General features: G+C 36.5%; 2 protein-coding genes across 6 annotated transcripts in view; one reads left to right on the top strand and one right to left on the bottom strand.

Annotated features, from left to right (window-relative positions):
* Positions 1 to 5,290: 5,290 nt before the first annotated feature.
* Positions 5,291 to 11,286, bottom strand: LOC115217446 (U6 snRNA-associated Sm-like protein LSm8). Its single transcript, XM_029787146.2, has 4 exons — positions 11,145 to 11,286; positions 8,654 to 8,694; positions 6,348 to 6,475; positions 5,291 to 5,473 (listed from the first exon to the last, which is right to left on the bottom strand). Exons 1-4 carry the CDS (start codon positions 11,173 to 11,175, stop codon positions 5,383 to 5,385), a joined length of 291 nt encoding a protein of 96 aa, XP_029643006.1. The 5' UTR covers positions 11,176 to 11,286; the 3' UTR covers positions 5,291 to 5,382.
* Positions 11,287 to 19,859: 8,573 nt separating this feature from the next.
* LOC115217168 overlaps positions 19,860 to 22,284 on the top strand; it is a 46,066-nt gene continuing 43,641 nt past the window's right edge. For 2 of the 5 annotated variants that reach the window (XM_036507642.1, XM_036507640.1), the window contains exon 1: positions 19,860 to 20,033. In XM_036507642.1, coding sequence (XP_036363535.1) covers positions 20,009 to 20,033 — 25 coding nt within the window. In that variant the 5' untranslated portion in view covers positions 19,860 to 20,008. The remainder of the gene's footprint in view (positions 20,034 to 22,284) is intronic. The other 3 variants (XM_036507641.1, XM_036507639.1, XM_029786793.2) reach the window with 2 other exon arrangements.

Genomic DNA, 22,284 nt, shown 5'->3' with positions numbered 1-22,284 from the left:
AACCGGAGCACAGCATTGACAAACCACAAGTAGAGTAAAAAGTGTATGTGAATTTTGTATGTTACTTCTGTGATGTTGTATATACATTTAGTATGATACGCAGAGGGCAATTTAAGTTTTCATTAAATTATTCATTTATTTCTTTTGTTTTGTCTTATTCTTTAATAACTGCATGGTTAGGAGTCCAAATCTATTACAGAAGTTATACCTATCAGGTTGTATTCTTGGTATAGCGAGGATTTCAGACTTGATGGTAATACTCATTTACGACTAACACATAAACCTACATAATACTTACTTATAATATATATGCTGTATAGTTAAGAAGTTTGCTAGCCATGTATGAGATCTGAACACCAATTGCATATCACATACAATCAAGAGAAGACTCATGGAGAAATCTACACCATAAATAAACGGATCAAAGAGATGCAAGTTATGCATAGCTGAAAGATCACACATTCCTTTTAGATCCAAGAATTCCACTGAAATTTTGAGCAAATGCAAGCACATGGACAAATTTCTTTTGTTGACAGTACCCTCTCTGGATTGAGTAGCTATCTCACTGACTTAAGTCTCCTCTATTATATTATCCTACACCCATTAGAGTAATTATAATTTCTACCAAGAGGATGAAGATTTTGGTTATTTTACTTTCTTCTTGTTCAACATTTTTGCATTAACCTTCTTTGCGTTTTCCTTCTTACTTTTTTCTCATGTTTTCAAATAGGTCTGATATGCACTGCGCCTGAAAGAAGGCGACACATAGCATGTTATGTAGATCTGCCAAACTGTTGTATCTCTACAGTATGAAATTATTAGCTCTCTTTAAAATTCTGTGTATATTAAATATTTATGTCTTAGTGGATGGTGTCCTTTTTTTTTTTTGCTGATCCTATCTGTAACAGAACAGTAAACTATATATATATCTGTATATATAAAAGGCAGGATGTGTGTACATGAGTGTGTGTGTGTACATGAATGTAATTTATGCACATCCACAAATTAGCACGCATGTCGCTCCAATTTTAGGACATTCGTCATGACCCTAGCTGTATTTTCATCAATTTATTTTTCTCAGAGGCACCAGCGAATAGCAGTAAAAATAAATTTTCAACCAAAACTTTTAACAATTTTCAAGTCGGAGAAATCAGCATTGTTTACAAACAGGAGTTAAGTCCCTTTCTAGCGACGAGTAAGTTTTTGTTAAGACTTTTGTTTTTTGATATACGGGCGACACACACACACGAACATGTATGCAATAGGTGTACGTACGTGTGTGTGTTGCCCATATATATATATATATATATTCTTAAGACTTAGTTGTGATCTGAACATAACCGCTTCTGACAGAGAATCAGGAGCCCTTTTTGGCGCTCTATTTTCCTTGCTGGAAGGGTTCCCAACACATGGGCAAAGGGGGGTTAGGTGATGGGGGGTGTTTTCAAAGGGCTGGCATGTACTTATGCTGATCAAACTCCCAACCCATGCACTCCCGTCGCGACACTGATTCTGCAGAACTGGGTTGGGTGTGAAAACCAACTTTAAAATATAAATATAGATGTTTTTGGATCAGCAATATTGTGTCTGGGTAAGTCCTATTTGGGGTGAAAAATCAATAAACCGATTCCTAATGGAGTTTTCCAATTAATCAGGATAAAAAAAGATAAACCAATTTCTTATGTGATTTCCCAATAAAATTGGCTACACCTCATTTTTCAACCATAACTTTTACCAATTTTGATGTATTTTGTTCAAACTTGATGCCAGCATTATTTAGGACTCATGGGATCTTTGAATGCTCTAAGTTCTCCAAGAACGAAAAAAAAAATCGATGAGTGGAAAAAATTGATAAACCAATTCCTTATGGGATTACCCAATCAAGTTGTCTGCAACTCATTTTCAGCCAAAAGTTTACCAATTTCAACAGATTTTGCCCAAATTTGACAGCAATGTTACTTAGTTCGGTTTGAAATAAAGAACTTGATTAGCGTAATAATCCTAACTTAATCCTGGGCACCAAAAGTTTTATATCCACAAAAGCCAAAGACAAAAAAATTATTGGCTGTATAAATATATAGAAAGAATTATGCAAGTGCTTCCTATATAAAGATTCTCTCCATCTATATATAATATATATATATATATATGTATATACAAGACAGATTTCTTTTAGTTTCTGTCTACAAAATCCTCTCATAAGGCTTAGGTTGAGCTCAAGCTAAAGCAGAAGGTAGTTGTCCAAGGTGCCATGCAGTGGGACTGAAACTGACACCATGTGGTTGAGAAGCAGACTTCTTAACCACACAACCACTCCTGCACCTATACACATCACACTATTAAAAAAAAGTACTTTCTTTGATCCTGGAGCACTCTTATTATTGATACAAGGTTTGAATTTGGGAACTTTTTAGTAGTCTTGAATATTATTTATCGTTATTAAAAAATGAAAATATACACACAAAATGTATGTATAGATAGGTGTAGACATGGCTGTGTGCTAAGCTTACTTCCCATAATATTAGTTTCATAATTATGTCCAGCGAATTCCTTTAAACATTAGATGCTTGATGCAACAATTGGGTATAATCTTAAAACAGATATGGGAATATGGTGTAAGGGGGTCCTTTAGCTGTTATAGATTTCTTTAGATTTATGAATTTTCAGAGATTACGGAGATGTACTTGCATAGCAAGTGACCTGTTCTGAGATCATGTGCTGGAACGAAAACAATTGCAGTGTGGAAGGTGTTTATAAGCCATTTAAGAAACACACAAAAACCGTTAGATTCACTTCAACATTTAAATATAATTTGTCAAAATATTATTGTCGCTTTGAGATCGCCATCTGTTCACTGACAAAATTCCGTGTTAGGTCGCGGTCTCAAAGCGACGAAAATATTTTGATAAATTAAATTTAAATGTTGAAGTGAATCTAACAGTCTTTGTGCGTGTCTTGAATGGCTTATAAACACCTTCCACACTGCAATTATGAATTTTCAGTTGTCCCTAAAAGTTACGTGTTTTTACCTCAAAATTCATAAGGTAATCCAGCTCCTTTTCCATCAAATTGTTTTTGATTTTGATTTACCAATTTTGTTCATTATTTTTTTTTTTAATCTGCATTGGTTTCTAATTTCTTATAGAAATGTTGGCCATCCAGTTGTTTTAAGAGTATTGTTACAGTAGCACCTCCTTTGTCATCTTACACACACACACACATTCATCATCATTTAATGTCCACATTCCAAGATGATAAGGGTTGGACTGTTTGACAAGATACAACAGGTACAAGTCTAGCACTGTGCTCCACTGTCTGGTTTGGTGTGATTTCTATGGCTGGATGTCTTTCATAATGCCAACCACTTTACAGGTAACTTTTTGCAGGTAACCAGCACTAATGAAGTTGCTATGCCACTTGCAAGACTATGAACCCAAAAGAAGCAGCTTTATGTTAGGAGATGAGGAGTAAAAGTATGAAAGAAGGGGCTAGAGCAGAAAGGGATTTTTGCTGTGGGAAATCTACCTTGAGAAATTCCATCTGAACTTTGTAAGCACCGAAAAGTGGACATTAAAGTGACACTGATAGTAATGATGTATATAGACATGCATCACCTGAAGATGTTTAGAAATATCCAATCAAAACATTGCATTAGCATCCCTCATAATGCTCATCCTCTTAGGAGAAAGAAGTAAACAATAGGTGCGGCGAGCTGGCAGAAACGTTAACACGCCGACCGAAATGCGTAGCGGTATTTCGTCTGCCATTATGTTCTGAGTTCAAATTCTGCCAAGGTTGACTTTGCCTTTCATCCTTTCGGGGTCGATAAATTAAGTACCAGTTATGTACTGGGGTCGATATAATTGACTTAATCCCTTTGTCTGTCCTTGTTTGTCCCCTCTATGCTTAGCCCCTTGTGGGCAATAAAGAAATAAGAAGTTTGTTTTCCAACCACATTCTCCGGGGTTATATCCCATTGCATGGTACCTTGGGCAGGTGTCTTCTACTATAGCGCTTGGCTGACCAAAGACTTATGAGTGGATTTGGTAGGCAGAAACTGAAAGAAGCCTATCATATATGGATGTATGTGTCTTCATGTCTGTGTTTGGCCCCCACCAGATATGAACAGACACTTAACATCTGGTGTTGGTGTGTTTACATCCTCCACAAGTACCAAACTTGAAATAAAAATAAGTACTGGGGTCGATTTGTTCAACTAATATTCTTCAACGCAGTGCCTGAGCATGGCTGCATTCTAATGACTGCAAAAGGTAAAGGGTAATCAAATGAAAGTACCTGGAGAACACTGAGCCATCTGCATTAACATCTTCCTTATATAGAATGCAATGAAGTATTGATATGTAACATCTCAAACTATATAAATTCTGATGCAATCATCATCACATAAAAACCAGTTTTCCAAGTGTCAGATGGAATTTGTTGAGGCAGATATTCTACAGCTGAATGCTCTTCCTGTCACAAACCCTAACCTGCTTCCAAGTAAGGTAATATTTACCTACGGTCAGATGTTTTTCACAGAAGACTGAGAACAAACATCATTTGTGTGACAGTGAAGCTCATTTATGACCATCATATAATGTCAAGGCAAGTATACACACACACAACAGGCTTCTCTCAGTTTCTGTCCACCAAATCCACTTATAAGCCTTTGGTTAGTCCAGGGCTATAATAGAAGGCACTTGCTCAAGCTACCACATAGTAGCGTTGAACCCAAGACCACATATTTGGAAAGCAAGCTTCTTAAGCTACACAGTAACACAAGCGCAATCACCATCATCATCGTTTAACATCCACCTTCATGCTGGCATGGGTTGGATGGTTTGACAGGAGCCGGCCAGGTAGAAGACTACACCAGACTATTGCATCTGTTTTGGCATAGTTTTTACAGCTGGATACCCTTCCTAACACCAACCACCCCACAGAATGGACTGAGTGCTTTTTACATGTCATTAGCACAGTCAATGTCAATTTTGGCATGGTTTTTACAGTTGGATGCCCTTCCAAATGCCAACCACTTCACAATGTGAACTGGATACTTTTTACGTGGCACCAGCAATATTAGAGTAAAAAGAAAAATAACATGAAAAATGAATAAAAATTAATAATATATTTACCATAGGAAAATGCATTTTTCTTTATATGTGATACATAAGTTTGGAAAGGTGTTTATTTATTTTTTGAAGTTATTTTCGTGAAGTAGTGGGTAATAGAACATGAAGAAAATCAGTTTTAAAATCCTTTAAAATTTTTATGAAGAACAAAAATATTGTGATGATAAAAGAAAATAAAACGGTTTTTTTTAAATTTTTGTTTTTTGTTTTGAAATGGTTATGAAAATTTACATGATGAAAGTTAAGTTTCCTAATGCACTACAGGGTTAAGGGGCTCTGCTCTTATGCTGTTTAGGTCCAAGTAAGAATCTGCATCATCATCTATTTCACCAATCACCGCCCTGAAATATATAAGATAGTTTCAGATTAATTCAATACTACATAACTATTATTCTGTGAACAATCATTATATAGAAGACATTATACAATCATTATACAGAACAAAATAAATAGATCTACAGTAAAATTAACTTCAGATAAACCCTTTTGTTGCCATATTTCTGTTAATACACACTGCCTTTGTTTCAATAAATTTTTAAAAGAATGAAGAATAGGTGCAGGAGTGGCTGTGAGGTAAGTAGCTTGCTTACCAACCACATGGTTCCGGGTTCAGTCTCACTGTGCGGCACCTTGGGCAAGTGTCTTCTACTATAGCCTCGGGCCAACCAAAGCCTTGTGAATGGATTTGGTAGATGGAAACTGAAAGAAGCCCGTCGTATATATGTATATATATGTGTGTGTGTCCGTGTTTGTCCCCCCAACATCGCTTGACAACCAATGGTGGTGTGTTTACATACCCATAACTTAATGGTTCGGCAAAAGAGACCGATAGAATAAGTACTAGGCTTACAAAGAATAAGTCTTGGGGTCGATTTGCTCGAGTAAAGGCAGTGCTCCAGCATGGCTGCAGTCAAATGACTGAAACAAGTAAAAGAGTAAAGAGTAATTTACAAGAAATGCCAACCACCCAGCACAGTGGTTTTCTTTCCTCATTCCTTTATTTCAAAGAACATAGGCTCAAAACCTCTGAGACTAATATACCTTGTTTGTTGTTCCTTCACCTGTCTGTCTTCTGTTTTTTTGTACATTTGAACCTTTTTTATATATGGTCTGGAGGTTGAGGCTGTACCTCTGGCCTTTGAAAGCACACAAACTGATTTTAACATTGGATGGTTAAACTTCTTTAATTTTTATATGGAAAGAAACTATACTTACACATTGTCACCACGGATTATGTATAGTCCTAATACAACTTGTTCAACTCCAGAAGTAGAGCTAAACACTCTTTCATGGCTTTCATCTAAGATTAAGTTAATCGTCTGATCAAAACCTTTCAAAGTACCCTGAAATATAAATACATACTTTATTTAACATGCAATGATGATTACTTGGTTTTTGTATTTGGCTTGCAAGATTCTTCTTCTTATTATTATGAATCCATGTGGTGAAACAATTTCTTTTGTGTCTTGGGAGAGTCATTATGCCAATAATAATCTTTTCTGCTCTAGGCACAAGGCCTGAGATTTCGAGGAAGGGAACTAATCATTTACATTGACACCAGTGCTTATTTTATTGACCCTGAAAGGATGAAAAGCAAGGTCAACCTCGGCGGAATTTTAACTCGGAACATAGAAATGCCACTAAGCATTTCGTCCAGCATGCTAATGATTCTGTGAGTTCACCGCCTCATTAAATCAATAATAATAACACAAGCACAGGTTCAATTCCACTTATTTATTGTTAGTCAATTGATTATATATCTAACCAATTAACTATTCGATCTCATTTGTTTAATGTGCTGGTTAAACAATCAATTGGTTATTTGTTAGTCAAAGCTCTTTTGTCTGCTCCTTTGGAGTGAGAGAAGTCACTAAGTCACTGCAGACCTTGTAACAAGAAGGGAAATCACTGAATCACTGGAAAGGTTGTGAAGTGACAAAAGAATTTTGATTAACAAAGAACCAATTGATTGTTTAACCAGCACATTAAATCTTTTGTTAACATATTTCTGTTGAGATGCTCTGTGTCTCTTTAGTGGAAGATTTTAATTCAAAATTTTTGAAAACAAGACATTTGTACTACAGAGCCAGAGGCAGTTTCATCCAGGTTGGTATCAAAAGGTTAAAACAAATGATTGATTAGTTAGTTTGAAATTTGAACTTGGACATGTTATTATTGTTGGTGTATTGACACCTCCGAGACTCAACAATGGTGATTAATTTGTCAACAAACATTATTAATATGTTCACGTGAGTAAAGAGAAACACACATAAGGTAATAAATAATGATCAGGAATGAAAAAATCTTATGAAATTATTTTTCCTGTGTAAGTGGTTAACACTGAACTCGTAAGTCAAGTTTCCAAATTCTAACCCAGAAAATGGCCTCAATTAATAAAAAGGTGTCCTATTCTTGTGACTGAGTGCTGGTTAAGGAGTTGTGAATCTCAGTTTTAAAAATATATATATATGATATGTTGTAGTCGTGCTTCTGCCAAGATTTGAAACTGCCTCACTCAGAATTCTAGCTTAGAACTTCAGTGTAATTATGATATATTTCTAGTCAGATCAGCTGATGTGTAACCAAGTGAACTGGATTTCACCGGCCGAATAGCCTGGTCAAACATTCTAGAACTGCCATTGGGGTTATAAAAAGCTGGCAAATTGGAACCCAAGCAAAACAATCCAGAAGGCCATGTTGCTCTGCTCCAGAAGATGGTTTCTCACTTACTTCCTTACAGAGGTGGTGCTACTTGAAGTTATATCAGTCAGTTTTGTGATACATCATTCTCATTCTTTCTACTTAATTTGTTCTCAATAAATATAAACTATCTTCATATTATAATTGAGCATATTATGCATTGAAAACTTATATTCATTCCATTCAATATCTCTTTTATACTGTTCTATTTATTCAATTATTGTGTATATGTAAATGCAAATGTTCCAGGTTAGTAAAAACTTATGGGAACTAATACTATTGCTAGTGTGGTCATTATGAAAGCAACACCTAGCCCACCAAATGTTATTCATCAATAACTATTTAGCAATCCTTATACTACATTAAAATGTTATGCTGAACATCAGATCAATTTATGCCCGCATACAAAAATGTACCTAACAGAAAAAGAAAGACAAAAAAATTATTATTTTCATTTTAAATATATTGAGGATTATTAAGAAATAAAATTGCTTTTATCCAATTTCAATAACTACAGAGTCTACTTACAAGCCCACCAATGAGGGTAGCTCTATGCAGACACTTGTCCTGCTAAAAATAGCAGTCAAATCTTTCTCAACTTTTACTACATTATTGTCTTTAAAAAAATCAACTTCACTTATATGCTGTGTCCAATAGTGACTTGTATCTGCATATAAGTGTAATGGGCAGCAAGGGTTGCAATCTGGTGTTCAAAGAAAACACTGCAAGACTAGTATGGGAATTCAAACCATGGACTCACACATGTGAGTGTGTGTGTGTGTGTGTGTGTGTGTGTATATTTAATTAAAACATTGTCTTACCACAATGATTCGTCCATCAGCAGTCACTATAGACACTGTTTCTTGTAGAATTGTGTTAAGGAATAAAACATGAGACTTTACATAAACAAATATGAGTTTTGAAACATGCAATCATTTATAACTTATGTCTTTATTTTATAACTGTCCTCAATCAGATTCAGAATTTGCAAAAAGTCCTATATTTTTAAACAAATGATTTTTTTGAGTTTTTACAGTAAAACTATTTCTTTCAAAAACCCAAGTTATTTTGTTTCACTTGAGTTGCAACATTTCAAAATAGTTAATCTATAAATAGAAATTAGTTTCTTTTACATCCATTTTGCCATGCTACCATGGGTTAGACAAATATAATATTGAGGTGTTGTTGTACAACCAGATGCCCTTCCTGGTACTAACTCTAACCTGTTTTTCAAGTAAGATTTCTTATTTCATATCTTAAAGCCACGAAATGAATCAGTGACTTATTGACAGAAGCGACAACACCACTTGTAGTGATTTTTATAGAATGCAAATGTAAGCACATTCATCCACATACATACATATATGCATGCATTCATGGATGGATGGATGGATGGATGGAGATATATATATATATACATACACAACCAGCTTTTTTCAGTTTCTGTCTACCAAATTCATTCACAATGCTTTCGTAGACTTGGGGCTACAGTAGAAGACCCTTACCATGCTGCTACACAGTAGAGCTGAATCTGAAGCAGTCAGGAAGCAAACTTCTTAACCACACTGCCATGCCTGTCCCTAATATTAAACAGTTAATATCTGTTGTTGTTGTTGTTGTTTTACAAGTAAACCACATTATTGCCAATGACAAAACTATGAGTGATCATAGCATGTCAGTGCAACAACTTCAAGGATATTTTGGTGGTGTTAATTGGAAATACTTAGAATGTAAAAAGATAGTTGGATGCTTACTAGTTCCCTAAACACCATTGTCTAAAAAATAACTAGTAAATTCTCCATCATGCCAACAGACTTTATATATCATGCTCCCCTAGTCTCAATCCTAATCTTGATTTGGGGCTAAGTTTACCTAGCTTTCTAAGCGCCATTATCTAAGTTCAGGCATGGCTGTGTGGCTAAGACATTTGTTTTCTAACGAAATGGTTCTGGGTTCACAATGCAGGACCTGAGCAAATGTCTTCTGCCACAACCTTGAGCTGATCAAAGCCTTGTGAGTAGATTTCATAGAAGGAAAGTAAAAGTATCCGGCCATCTTTCGGTACAAGTACCATAACTGCCACGTGTGTTTGTTTACATTTGAAGATCGTCACTCGCCGTAAAGCTTTTTTTATATATGGGGGGAGGGGAGAAAAGGGTTTCTTTTTTTCTTCAGAAATGTAAACAAACCCACGTGGGTTTATAATTGGCAGTTATGGTACTTGTACCGTAAGATCGCCAAGTATCCTATCACATGTATGCATCTATGTGTGTGTGTGTGTCTAAGTGGGTTGTTTCCTTGTCCTGACATTGCATAATTGTAAACGAGTGTCACCATCATACAAGTGGTGTGGTTCATTTCCAATTTTTCATGAAAACGTATCTGAACAAGGGAGAATATTACGTTGCTAGGAAACAGGAGGTGTGCGACAGGAAGGGCATCCGGCTATCAAAAAAATCTACCTGGACGAATTCCGTCTGACCCAAGCAACCATGGAAAAGTGAACATTAAAAAATGAAACGATTGTTTGTTAATCTCCCTAAAATATCATTTCAGGAATTAAGGTTAAACTCCCTAAACAGCAAGGCGCGTGATAACCTTGCTTCCTTAAATGCCAATGCCTACAATGAGTATTTGCCCTAATGACCATTGAGTAAAATAAGAGTTGGTTTACCTCACTAAATACCGTCGTCTAGGAAGCAGTTGTAAACTCATAACAATAATCAGTTTCATATTACAAAATAATAATAATAAATTGGCATATTTGCAATCAGCCTGTTTGAAAACATTAATATTCTAAAACAAGAACGGGGAGTAAGTTATGTAAAAAAAATAATAAGATTAGGTGACAGCAAAGAGCGAAACCCCAACATAAACGTTACACAACGTACATAACGGAGGGGGGGGGTGATAGATAGATAGATAGATGGATAGATAGATAGATAGATAAATAGATAGATAGATAGATAGATAGATAGATAGATAGACATATAGACAGATAGATAGATAGATAGATAGATAGATAGATAGATAGATAGATAGATAGATAGATGCAGGTAACACCGGTCCGATTGAGTACATTAATTTTTTTTAAACGAAATATATTTTGTTTTTAATATTCGATGAGAATTTGTAATAGAGTTGATAACAAACAAGTAAAATAACCTGAAAATAGATTTAATTTTTTTTCAAATCTTAGTTGCAATAACCGGCGTGAGCTTATAATTCACACGTAAGAAACAAAAGCATTTTGATTTTAAGACGCAAAGTACTAATCAGAGTGTAACAAGATTATATTTATGAAAAGGATACTACTAATATAATTTTCCAGAGCCGAAGCCATTTCTAAAAACTTTGTCGTTCACAAAATAACGACTTTTTCCTTGATATTTTTGGACCAATTCTTCAAATGCTTGTTTTCGCCGCCATTTGTTCTGTTAAAGCAGAGTGGTTTCTGGCGATAAAAAATGAAAATAATATTTTTTTAACTGTTATATTACAAGGAGAAATTGAAAGGAAAACTATGAATTTCGTTGTAATAAAGAAATATATATAAACAAAAGATTGCAAAATTTATTATCAATAATTTATATCGAATACGAAAATAAGACTTAATATTTTTTGCTACATTATATCATAAGTTAGGTGTACTTTAACAATATTTTAGAGTCTGACGATCCATCTATGAGTCTAAGCGCTTTGTGTGTGTGTGTATATATATATATATATATATATATGTATATATATACACACACACACATATATGGGTTGAAAGCTGTAGTAGGGGCTATGATGAAGGTGATGGTGGTGGCGGTAATGTTTTTGATGTCGAAAATGCTTGTGGTGATACCTCAAAGTAGCTTCCTGGCTTTACAAAAATCAAATTAATGAGTGCCAATGACAAAGGAAAGATTCAAAGTAATGAAGGAAATGGTAGTCCACAACCGTTTTTGTTCCTCTGAGATAGTGGAAGTGGTAGATTCAGACAAACTAGCCTTTTCGAGATGTTTCCAGTTGAGAGAGAAAGGTTGAAGAGTTTGCTAAATATAGAAACTATTTCTGATACATGCATGCATACATACATACATACATACATACATGCATACATACATGCATAAATGCATGCATACATACATGCATACATACATGCATGCATACATACATACATACATAGGATCATTTGTAGAAATACAGAAATCTGGGATCTGGAAGAGAAGCACACTATAAACTGTAGAGCAGTTTATATATTGTATTGGAGTAGGCCAGTTTATTGAGTTACCCTGGGTTTCTCGCTCATAAAGGATTTAGCCTTATGGTGTATCTTCATACCCCAAACACTGCTGGCCTGAGACCTCTTTAAAATATGGAGGCAGAAAGGCCTTGTTTTTAAGAGTAAAACCCTAGGTGATTGTTTCCTTTTGCCATTGTCCATCAATCTTCAGCCACACTGCCATCTTGCAGTCACCAATGCACCACAAAAGTAAACGATTGTTTCCCTTTGGCATTGGTTATTGGTTATTCCCATGTGGATTCCAAACAGCCAGCAGGAATTTTCTAAAATGGTCCAAAAATCTCTGTACTGGAGTTCAGGATGCCCTCTGGCATTAGCAAGTCTTTAAGGATCCTTGTGTGTTTGGCAATGCATAATTTGCACCATTTTGTCCCACTGATGGGTTCTCAAGTATTTTCCATGCAATCAAGTATGGAATCTCTTTGTCTCATAATTGCCAAATATGACTGGCTAGCGATGTCACGTATCTCCTTTCCGGGACTCTAAAGGAGGACTGATGACTGCAAGCATGGCTGAAAATCGATGGATAATGGCAAAGGGAGATAATCACCTAGGGTTTTCTTAAAAACGAGGCTTTTTCCCCTCCATATTTTAAAGAGGTGTCAGGCCAGCAGTGTTTGGGGTCTGAAGATACCTCGTAAGGGTAAACCCCTTATGGGTAAGAAACCCAGGGTAATCCCATAAACTGGCCTACCCAATACAATATAATATATATATGTAAATATATATATATATATATATATCACGGGATCACGTGACCGACCAGATCATCAGATGTTGTTACACATCGCTGGTCACAATGCGTTCGCATTGTTTTAGCCTTCAAAATGACGCCACCCCACTGGCTAAGCGAGCAGGCCAACAGAAGAAAGAGTGGGAGAAAGAGTGGTGAAAGAGTACAGCAGAGATCACCACCCCCTGCCGGAGCCTCTTGGAGATTTTAGGTGTTTTCGCACAATAAACACTCACAATGCCCGGTCTGGGAATCGAAACCGCGATCCTGCGACCGCGAGTCTGCTGCCCTAACCACTAAGCCATTGCGCCTCCACACACACACACACATATATATATATATATATATATATATTGTTGCTTTTTTCCTATATATATACATATATATATTTACATATATATATATATATATATATATATAATATATATATATATATATATAGTGATATGTAATTGTAAGATCCAAGGATATAGGAGTAGAAAGTCAGTAAGCTTTGAGCAGTCTGTAGTGGGTATAAAAACAACTTTCAGGAACAATAATAGTTTATTGGCACAAAAGGTTGTAGGTTTTTCCTCGAATCAAAGTTTTGAAGTTCCATCAGGTGAAAAAGTTATTTTATTGTTCACCGTTAGCCTCTAAGGTTGTTATGAATGTGAATAAAAATCCAGATTGAGAGAATGGAATGGGTAAAAATCCAGGCTTCATATGTTTCCAAGCTAGCAGAACCTCAGAAGTAATAAAAGGGGTACTCCACCAGCTACTCATCAGGCCAAAGATACCTTAGTTAAATGAAAGTTCAAAGAAAAGGATCAGTGGCGCAGGAGTGGCTGTGTGGTTAGTAGCTTGCTTACCAACCACATGGTTCCGGATTCAGTCCCACTGCATGGCACCTTGGGCAAGTGTCTTCTACTATAGCCTCAGGCCAACCAAAGCCTTGTGAGTGGGTTTGTTAGATGGAAACTGAAAGAAGCCCGTCGTATATATGTATATATATATATATATGTATGAATGTGTGTGTATATGTTGGTGTGTCTGTGATTGTCCCCCTAACATCACTTGACAACTGATGCTGGTGTATTTACGTCACTGTAACTTAGCAGTTCGGCAAAAGAGACTGATAGAATAAATACTAGGCTTACAAAGAATAAGTCCTGGGTGTCGATTTGCTTGACTAAAGGCGGTGCTCCAGCATGGCCACATTCAAATGACTAAAGCAAGTAAAAGAGTAATAGAGTAATGGTCCTTCCCAAGAAATTATCTCATAAGGACGCTTTTCCCGATTCCATGGTATATATATTCTCCTCTGGAATGGGACACTTGTCTAATACAGGATTAATCATTTTTATCAATTGAGTGAACTGAAGCAACATGAAGTGAAGCACTTTGCTAAAGAACACGTCTCACCCAGTCTAGAAATCAAGACTACAATTTTATGATCATGAGTTCAACACCCTAACCACAAAGCCATGCACCTCTAGACTCATACACATATAAAGTTGTCTATGAATTCATAAATTAGAAAAAATGAGCATTTGTATATTTGTCAAGAGTGGGAATCAAAATATACAGTATTATTGACCCATTATGGCCAATCAGTTTTGTACCAGATATTAGGTAACCAGTCAGTTATCTAACAACTGTGCTCATCAGAGATGGCAGGTATGGAAAAATTGATGATTGCCAAACCTGAGTAACCATCCAGTTACTTAATATCTAGTGAGAAACTGACTAGTAAAATCAGCTGTAATGGATCGATAATACTGCATACTTTAATTAATATAGATGTGTGTGTATATATATATATATATATGACCAAACTCCAAAGAAATTGGTGTTGGTCTACATCAGTATGACTTGTAATATATTATAAAATCAATAAAGAGAGCAAACTGAATCTGGCATGATGAGTGGAAAATCCAATGTTTCAGACAATCCTTGAAAGGTTGAAAGGTCAGAAATAAATGAGAGACTGCAGAGTTTTACATCTTCGAAATTAAAAAAAAAAAAAACTGGTTGCAACTGATAAGGCATGCAAGACCACATGAGGTTCATACATGAACAAGAAGTGGTAGGAGAGAGGGAAATTGGGTGAGAGGTGAAAAGAAAGAGGAACAAGGAGTAAAAGCATGCAAAGTCAAGGGTGATGTGAAGGGGAAAAAAATGAGGCAAGAGGGGAGTTGAAGGATAAGAAAAAGAATGCTGAACTAAATGGAGGTATGGAAGTAGAACGAATAAACATGAATTTCAGCATGTCAGTGACATGTTATCAAGTCCAAATATGAAATATTGTTCCCTCTATTTCCTTGAGAAAGTGGGTCCATAGTGTGCAGCGATACTGCACACAGATAAATGAGTAATGCAATTCCTGTAGAATTGAAAAGGGTGACAACAGGTTGGCCTAGCATATGTAGTAGTATATTTTCAATGTACTCCAGAAAGTAATAGGCAAGGTATCAGCCTGTTTCCCCAGTGTAAAGGTCGCCACAAAGCTTGCATATGATACAATATATAAAATTGGACAATGTGCAACAGAAGTTCTGAGTAACATGATATTGTGATGTAGGCCCAGTGATCGCTATAATGTTGTTAATGTAGGGGTAGGTGTTGCATCATCAGCAAGTTCATTCAAAAGTGCCTGGTTGAGTAGGTCAGAGAACTGTGTATGCATGCATATTGGTGAAATAAATACCAGATACTTTAAAGACTCCGCCGGTTACGACGACGAGGGTCCCAGCTGATACGATCAACAGAACAGCTTGCTCGTGAAATTAACATGCAAATGGCTGAGCATTCCACAGACACGTGTACCCTTAACGTAGTTCTCGGGGATAATCAGCGTGACACAGAGAGTGACAAGGCTGACCCTTTGAAATACAAGTACAACTCATTTTTGCCAGCTGAGTGGACTGGAGCAACGTGAAATAAAGTGTCTTGCTCAAGGACACAACGCGTCACCGGGAATCGAACTCACAACCTTACGATCATGAGCCGAATGCCCTAATCACTAAGCCACGCGCCCTCACCACCAGATACTTTACTACATGGTGAAACTACAGGAGCTATTCATTGGTGTTGCAAGATCTTCATCGCCATGTTGGAAACGCTTCCATATCATCAGCAAGCATCTCAGTGCCACTAGTATTTTGTCACTTAGCCTGTATACCTCACATGCATGGAGCAATGAGGAGTGAATTAGCTGTCCCCTGTTCATATGCAGTCTCTTCTCAACCATAGTCATCTTTAGCTGTTTTAGCTACCAATAACTTTGAGCACCTTTTCAAACTCCACTTGTCTAACACCTGTGGACATGTTTACAAAGTCAGAAAACAGCACAGCTCCCATGACTTTCAGAAACATTGTTCACGCTAAAAGTTGCTGAAGCATGGTACAAACTGCCAGCATCAGTTGTTAGTTGTCAGAGTACTGCATCCTTCAAAACTTCTATGCTTCCTGAGACTCGCCAACACTACACCTGATTTTCTCCTCGCCATGCACACCTGACTCATATACTGTTCACTTCCCAGACATTTGTACATTACAGCATATGCTTTATATGCACTTTTGACAAGTTGTGGTGCACCTGAACACTGTATACAATAATTTCATTATTATTATGCCTATTTCCTTGGTAGCTTTTTGCAGTTGTCTGGGCTCATAACCAATTTTCTGCAGAAAATAGCACACTGATCTAGCATGGCTAAAATATAGATATGTACATACATACATGTGTACACACACACACACACATACATGTACGTACATACATACATACATATATGCAAAAATACATACATACATATATATATTAGCAACAGAGGCAGTATTAGTACTGAGAGGTAATATTTATTCTCACTTAAACATGGCTTGAGACTCTGATAACCCTGCTCTAGCACAAAGATCTCATTAAATTTTCGAAATATTGGTCTCTTTCACTAATAATATATATATATATATATATATATAATATATATATATATCATCATCATTTAATGACCATCTTCCAAGTAGGCATGGATGGGATGGTTCACCAGAATCCAGCAAGTCAGACAGCACCTGTCTCATTTGTTGTGGCATGATTTTTATGGCTGGATACCCTTCCAGCATCAACCTCTTTACAGAGTTTATGAGATTCTTTATTTTCATGGCACCAGCTTTAAGGTGGTCACCATGTAACTCACAATTCCAAAGAACTTCCTCAACTGAGTGAGAATATAGTAGAGAGGAAGGTGGGTTTGTACTAGGTGATGAGAAGTTAAAGTATGACAGAAGGACAGGAACAGGATTTTATTGTAGTAGAGGAGATACACGACAATGTTGCATTATATAGGGGTGTTTGGGAATAATTATGGTGGAGCTGGAAAAAGAGATAAAGATGGTAGTAACAAGGTGTCAGAGTATATCTTGAAAGCACAAGAATGTAGAGAGAAGAGAGAGTAAGAACAGAAAATTGGGAAGAGTGTGTAGCGGCACAAGCAGTCAGCACCATATTGGATGAGATCTCGTGGCAGCCATTGCCATCTCCAAGACTGGAGCGAGTCCTCACCTGCATCCATTTGCCATGTGCAAGATCACAACGAGGCTTGTGATGGAAACTATATAAAGGAAAAACTGATTCAGACCTGTCTCTTCTTTGGCGCCACTACACAGCAGCGCTTGCTGAATACACAACTGGCTGGAGGCAATTTGCACCCACACTATCGGAGCATAAGATGGTAGCTAAGAGCAACACACTTCACCTTTCCCGTAAATAAACCAGTTGTAAATGGCATTTATGCTTGAAGTCTTTTCTCTTTGTCTGCCGGAAGCCTGAACTACACGAAGAACAAAAAGATGATGGAAGGAGACGATATTCCTCCGATATCGTAAACCTTGCCTTCCATTATTAAAGGTGCTTGAGGAGAGGTTGCAAGAATGTGTGATGTCAGAGGTGGGTGTGAGGTGAATATAGTAATGAAGGTAGAGAGGTAGTCGATGATAAATATGAGTTAGAGGGAATGTGGAGAAGAGATGATGACTGGTAGTATAGAATGGGTGTAGAGCAGCAGAATACTAGTAGATACAGTAGATGAGGGAATGATTAGAGATAAGATGAAAGGTGGGTGGATAAAGGTTGCAAGTACATGTGTGTGTGTGTGTGTGTAAAACCCACACAGGTTAGGACAGACCATATATCTACATCTGCAGATATATGGTCCGCTCTAACTTGTGAAAAATTGTTGTCCAAAAGAAGGGCTGATGTCTTTTAGGCACCAGTTTTGATACAGAAGTTACTGTCATACTACAAAGTGCTTGCACAGATAGTGCAAAGCATCCTACCCAATGCTTTTGATGGTTCTCCCAATCAATCACCTTGGATTGGTGAACTTTTATCAATGCCAAAATCATGGAAGTCAAAGTTGACTTTGGAATTTGAACTCAGTGAGTAGGGAGTTGGAACAAATACCAACACAGTAGACAATATAAATATGACTCACACACACACATGCAATACTAGTAATTTCATGTAACACCTCCACAATATTCACAACATCAGGTCTCGATTGAGACCTACAAAGGCCCTAAGCACTTAAAAGATTTTGCTGCCCCCATGTATTTGTAATTCAAAATATTAACAATAATAAACCATAAAAATCAATTTTTATTTTTCAAAATGAAACAAAACAGCAAAATGGAAAATAATGTATTTTTATATACTTCCACTTATATTTGAAAAGTTTTCTGCTTTTTTTCTTGCAAAGTCTTTGATTAAATCCTCAAAATCAATCTTATGTTGTTTGTTCCTTCTCGAGCCATGCCTGGCTCATAAGGGCCGGTTTCCTGGTTTCCTTGGTGTATAGCTTCCCCACCTGGAGGGGATGCCAGTCCGTCGAAGGTAAGCTGCAAGATGCAGGAAGAAAGAGTGAGAGAAAGTTGTGGCAAATGAGTCAGCAGAAGTTCGCCATTACTTTCTGCGGGAGCTTAGGTGTTTCGCTCATAAACACACACATCGCCTTGTCTGAGATTTGAACCCACGTTCCCTCAACCGCGAGTCCGCTGCTCTAACCACTAGGCCATGTGCCTCCACAATCTGCTTCTATACTTAGTAGAGATAAGGCATCCCAAATATTATTTTAAAGCGAAATCTTTTGTGTCATAAATCATTTACTATTTCTGTGCCACCACCACTTTCCTTGGTGCCCTAAGCACATGCTTATTTTGCTTTATGGTTAATCCAATGCTGCACAGCATACACAGAAGACAGCGAAGAAAGCAGAACGATGCACAAACATACCGATTTGTAGCTACACCACAATTTGAACTATACTCAGCCTCTTCCTGCCTCTCTGTATCTATCTGTTTATTCACCAATCCATCCATCCATCAACTTGTCCGTCTAGCTCGGAGTGTGTATGTTACACAGTGCAGCTACTTTACATATGCCTGTTTGTTTTCATAGAGGATATATCAAGTTTAAGGAAGGGCGTAGCATAGGTTTTGACTCCATAAGGTGACTAAAACCCTCCCCATACCACTACCTCAAGTTCATTAGCAGAAACAGGTGCTCCGATCTTATCTCTCTATTCCTTTTCCTCTAATTCCTCTTAATCTCTCCTTTTTGTCAACTTTATTTCTCTAAACTTTTCTCTCTCTCTCTCTCTCTCTCTCTCTCTCTCTCTCTCTCTCTCTCACACACACACACACACACACGGGCACAATATCGAACACACCTACATATATAACACATAGGCTTGGTGTTGCAAACAAGAAAATAGGAATCAAAACATGAGCATATATATAAATATATGTGTTTCTTATTAATAATCGTTGAAGTTACAGAGTGAATAAAGGACCGGGTGTTTCGCGCGTGGGCACAACTTCTGCTGATTTAAAATAGAGAAAAAAAGAAGGAAAAAACGGGCACTGACACATACAAGTATGCGATACACACAACAAATAAATTCAAATAATTGACCGAAGTCAACTCCTGATCAGCTGACAAGGTGCGCATGCGTTGTTACTGTGGACGCTTTTGCGAGAGTTGTTTTTGTTCATTCAAGTTTTGACAAGAATTCCGTTGTCTTTTTTTTTCCTTCCTTTTTGTTAACATTATCATTTATTGATTTATATTATTTTATCTACTGTTTTTTTTTCACTCCATGCTTTTGTTTAGAAATGAAGGACACCAGCCGAGTGCAAGGTAATAATACTTAACACATTTATTGTATGCATTTGTTAGTTACTCGAATTTAAAATAATGCAAGGTGTATGTGTGTCATTGTCCAGTTTTATTTCAAGGTTTCTTGCCAATAGAAAAAGAGCCGGTTTCATGCAAACCTAGATTCAAGGCTCCTTCATTGGAATTTCAACATCAACAACAGGGTTTTTTGCTTGTATGTATGTATGTATGTATTCTCATGCATTATAGTTGCATATCTAGACATGCTCATATATCTTGTATGTATGTATAACCGATAGAATAAGTACCAGGCTTTGAAAAAAGCTAAATACCGGGGTCGATTTCTTCGACTAAATCCTTCAAGACAGTGCCCCAGCATGGGCACAGTCCACTAACTAAAACAAGTAAAAGATATATATATATATATATCGAAAACAACTAGGGTCGGAACGATCACAGTACGAACTATTTAAAAAAAATGAAATTATTCTCGTATTTTGTATTGAATACTACATATGAAAATAATCGATCTCGATCGAACTAATTTCATCGAAGGTATACATGTATGTATATTATCCTCCTCGCAAATTTAGAATATTTACTTATGTTTAAATATGCTATTTACTGCAGGTGGTAGGTAGTAACCCACTTTAATTACACGATATTGTTATCAGATAAACAACAATTATAATTTTGAATATCATATTAAACGGTTTTACTGGAGTGCTGCATTATATGGATAAGACAACTCACCGTCTCTTAAAAGTTATTGCAGACTTAAAGAATATTTTGGCTGTTTTCATTTTGTGAATTGGTAGTAAATTGATTTGTTATTAAGTTATTTAATTTTTTTTTATTTTCAAGTAGGAAGGTGAAGTTTATATACAAAAATGTAGGTGTTTAATGATTATTCGTTTTATTTCTATGGTATAACGGCCACTTAATATTTTTATGATAAACAAGTAATAGGTTATAATTGTGATAAATAGTATAACCCTAAGTCAGCCCTGATTGAGTAAATCAACTTCGATCATCTAGTCTTTTTTTTCGGGTTACATTATCCGGTGATGCCCTTTTTTTTTTAAAGACGGCAGGGTGTGATTCAAGAGAGATTTGACTGTTATTTTTAGCAGATAGAGCGACCATGTCGAAGTTTCCTCATTGAAGATAGTAATGAATTATCTTGCATTATACGCTTAGTGTTGGTCATGGACGTCTCGCCTTGTCTGTTCCTTGGAATCACCCATCACATTCCTCTACTTAGTTACTTCGTTGTTAGTTTTGATGACCTTAGCAAATAAAGAAATTATCGCTGTGATTGTTGTTTAGCCCCAGGTCAGCGTTGCGGCTAAACAGCAACTGCCATAACAATAATTGATCGAGTTGACCTATGATCAAAGTAATTCCAGACAGTTTATCAAGGACCATATTACCTCAACAGGTCTCCCATTTTTTAAAAATGTAATTCTATTTTTCGTCTGCTTCTCTGTCTTCTGTCATCACAAGACGACGTATTTGCAGAACCAGTACAGCAACGGATAAAATGTATTGCAGTATTTCGTTCTGAGTTCAAATCCTGTCGGGGTCGATAAAATAAGTACCAGTCAAGTTCTGGGACCAATATAACCGACAATATCTATCTCTTGAATACACTTATGGGATCTTTTCGGTTTGAACGGCAGTTTTTACCATAATTTCTAGGTAACTAAAAAATGTTAAACTTCGTATACTGGTAGAATGTGTTTATAAAACATCATTTTCTCTTGGGTTTATTGAGAAAATTCTATAGTTTGTAAGATAGTTGTTTTTTTTCTTCAATTTCTGCAATTTCAACCAATCAATGACGTCTAATGAGGCCATTGATTGGTTGAAATTGCAGAAATTCTGTGCCGTATGAATATGTCCCACGTTTAAGAATCAGATTGGGTTTATTTACATTTGTGAAGAAAAAAAAATACTCTTCCCCCCACCCCTAACCCTAACCCTAAAACAGATTGAAATGCAATAGATCGATACTAGGGTCATAATTATGGGTGACAATTTCATATGATACTGCTAGAAAAAACTGCCATTCAAACCGAAAAGATCCCACTTATGTTAGAAATAAATAAAATACGACATCAATTGTGTCAGTGATATGTATTTAACTGCACAAATATCCATTTACTGTCTAAACTTGTTGCTGTTCACATAGATCTAATAGAACAGACCTGTATAATCAAGGGAATTCCAATTTGTATATTTATGACGAAGACGTCCATTTCTTTTTAGA

Source organism: Octopus sinensis, linkage group LG11 (genome assembly GCF_006345805.1).
Source record: "Octopus sinensis linkage group LG11, ASM634580v1, whole genome shotgun sequence".
Taxonomy (NCBI): Eukaryota; Metazoa; Mollusca; class Cephalopoda; order Octopoda; family Octopodidae; genus Octopus; species Octopus sinensis.
The sequence above is the reverse complement of the archived record's forward strand: the minus strand, read 5'-3'. Positions and strand labels throughout refer to the sequence as shown.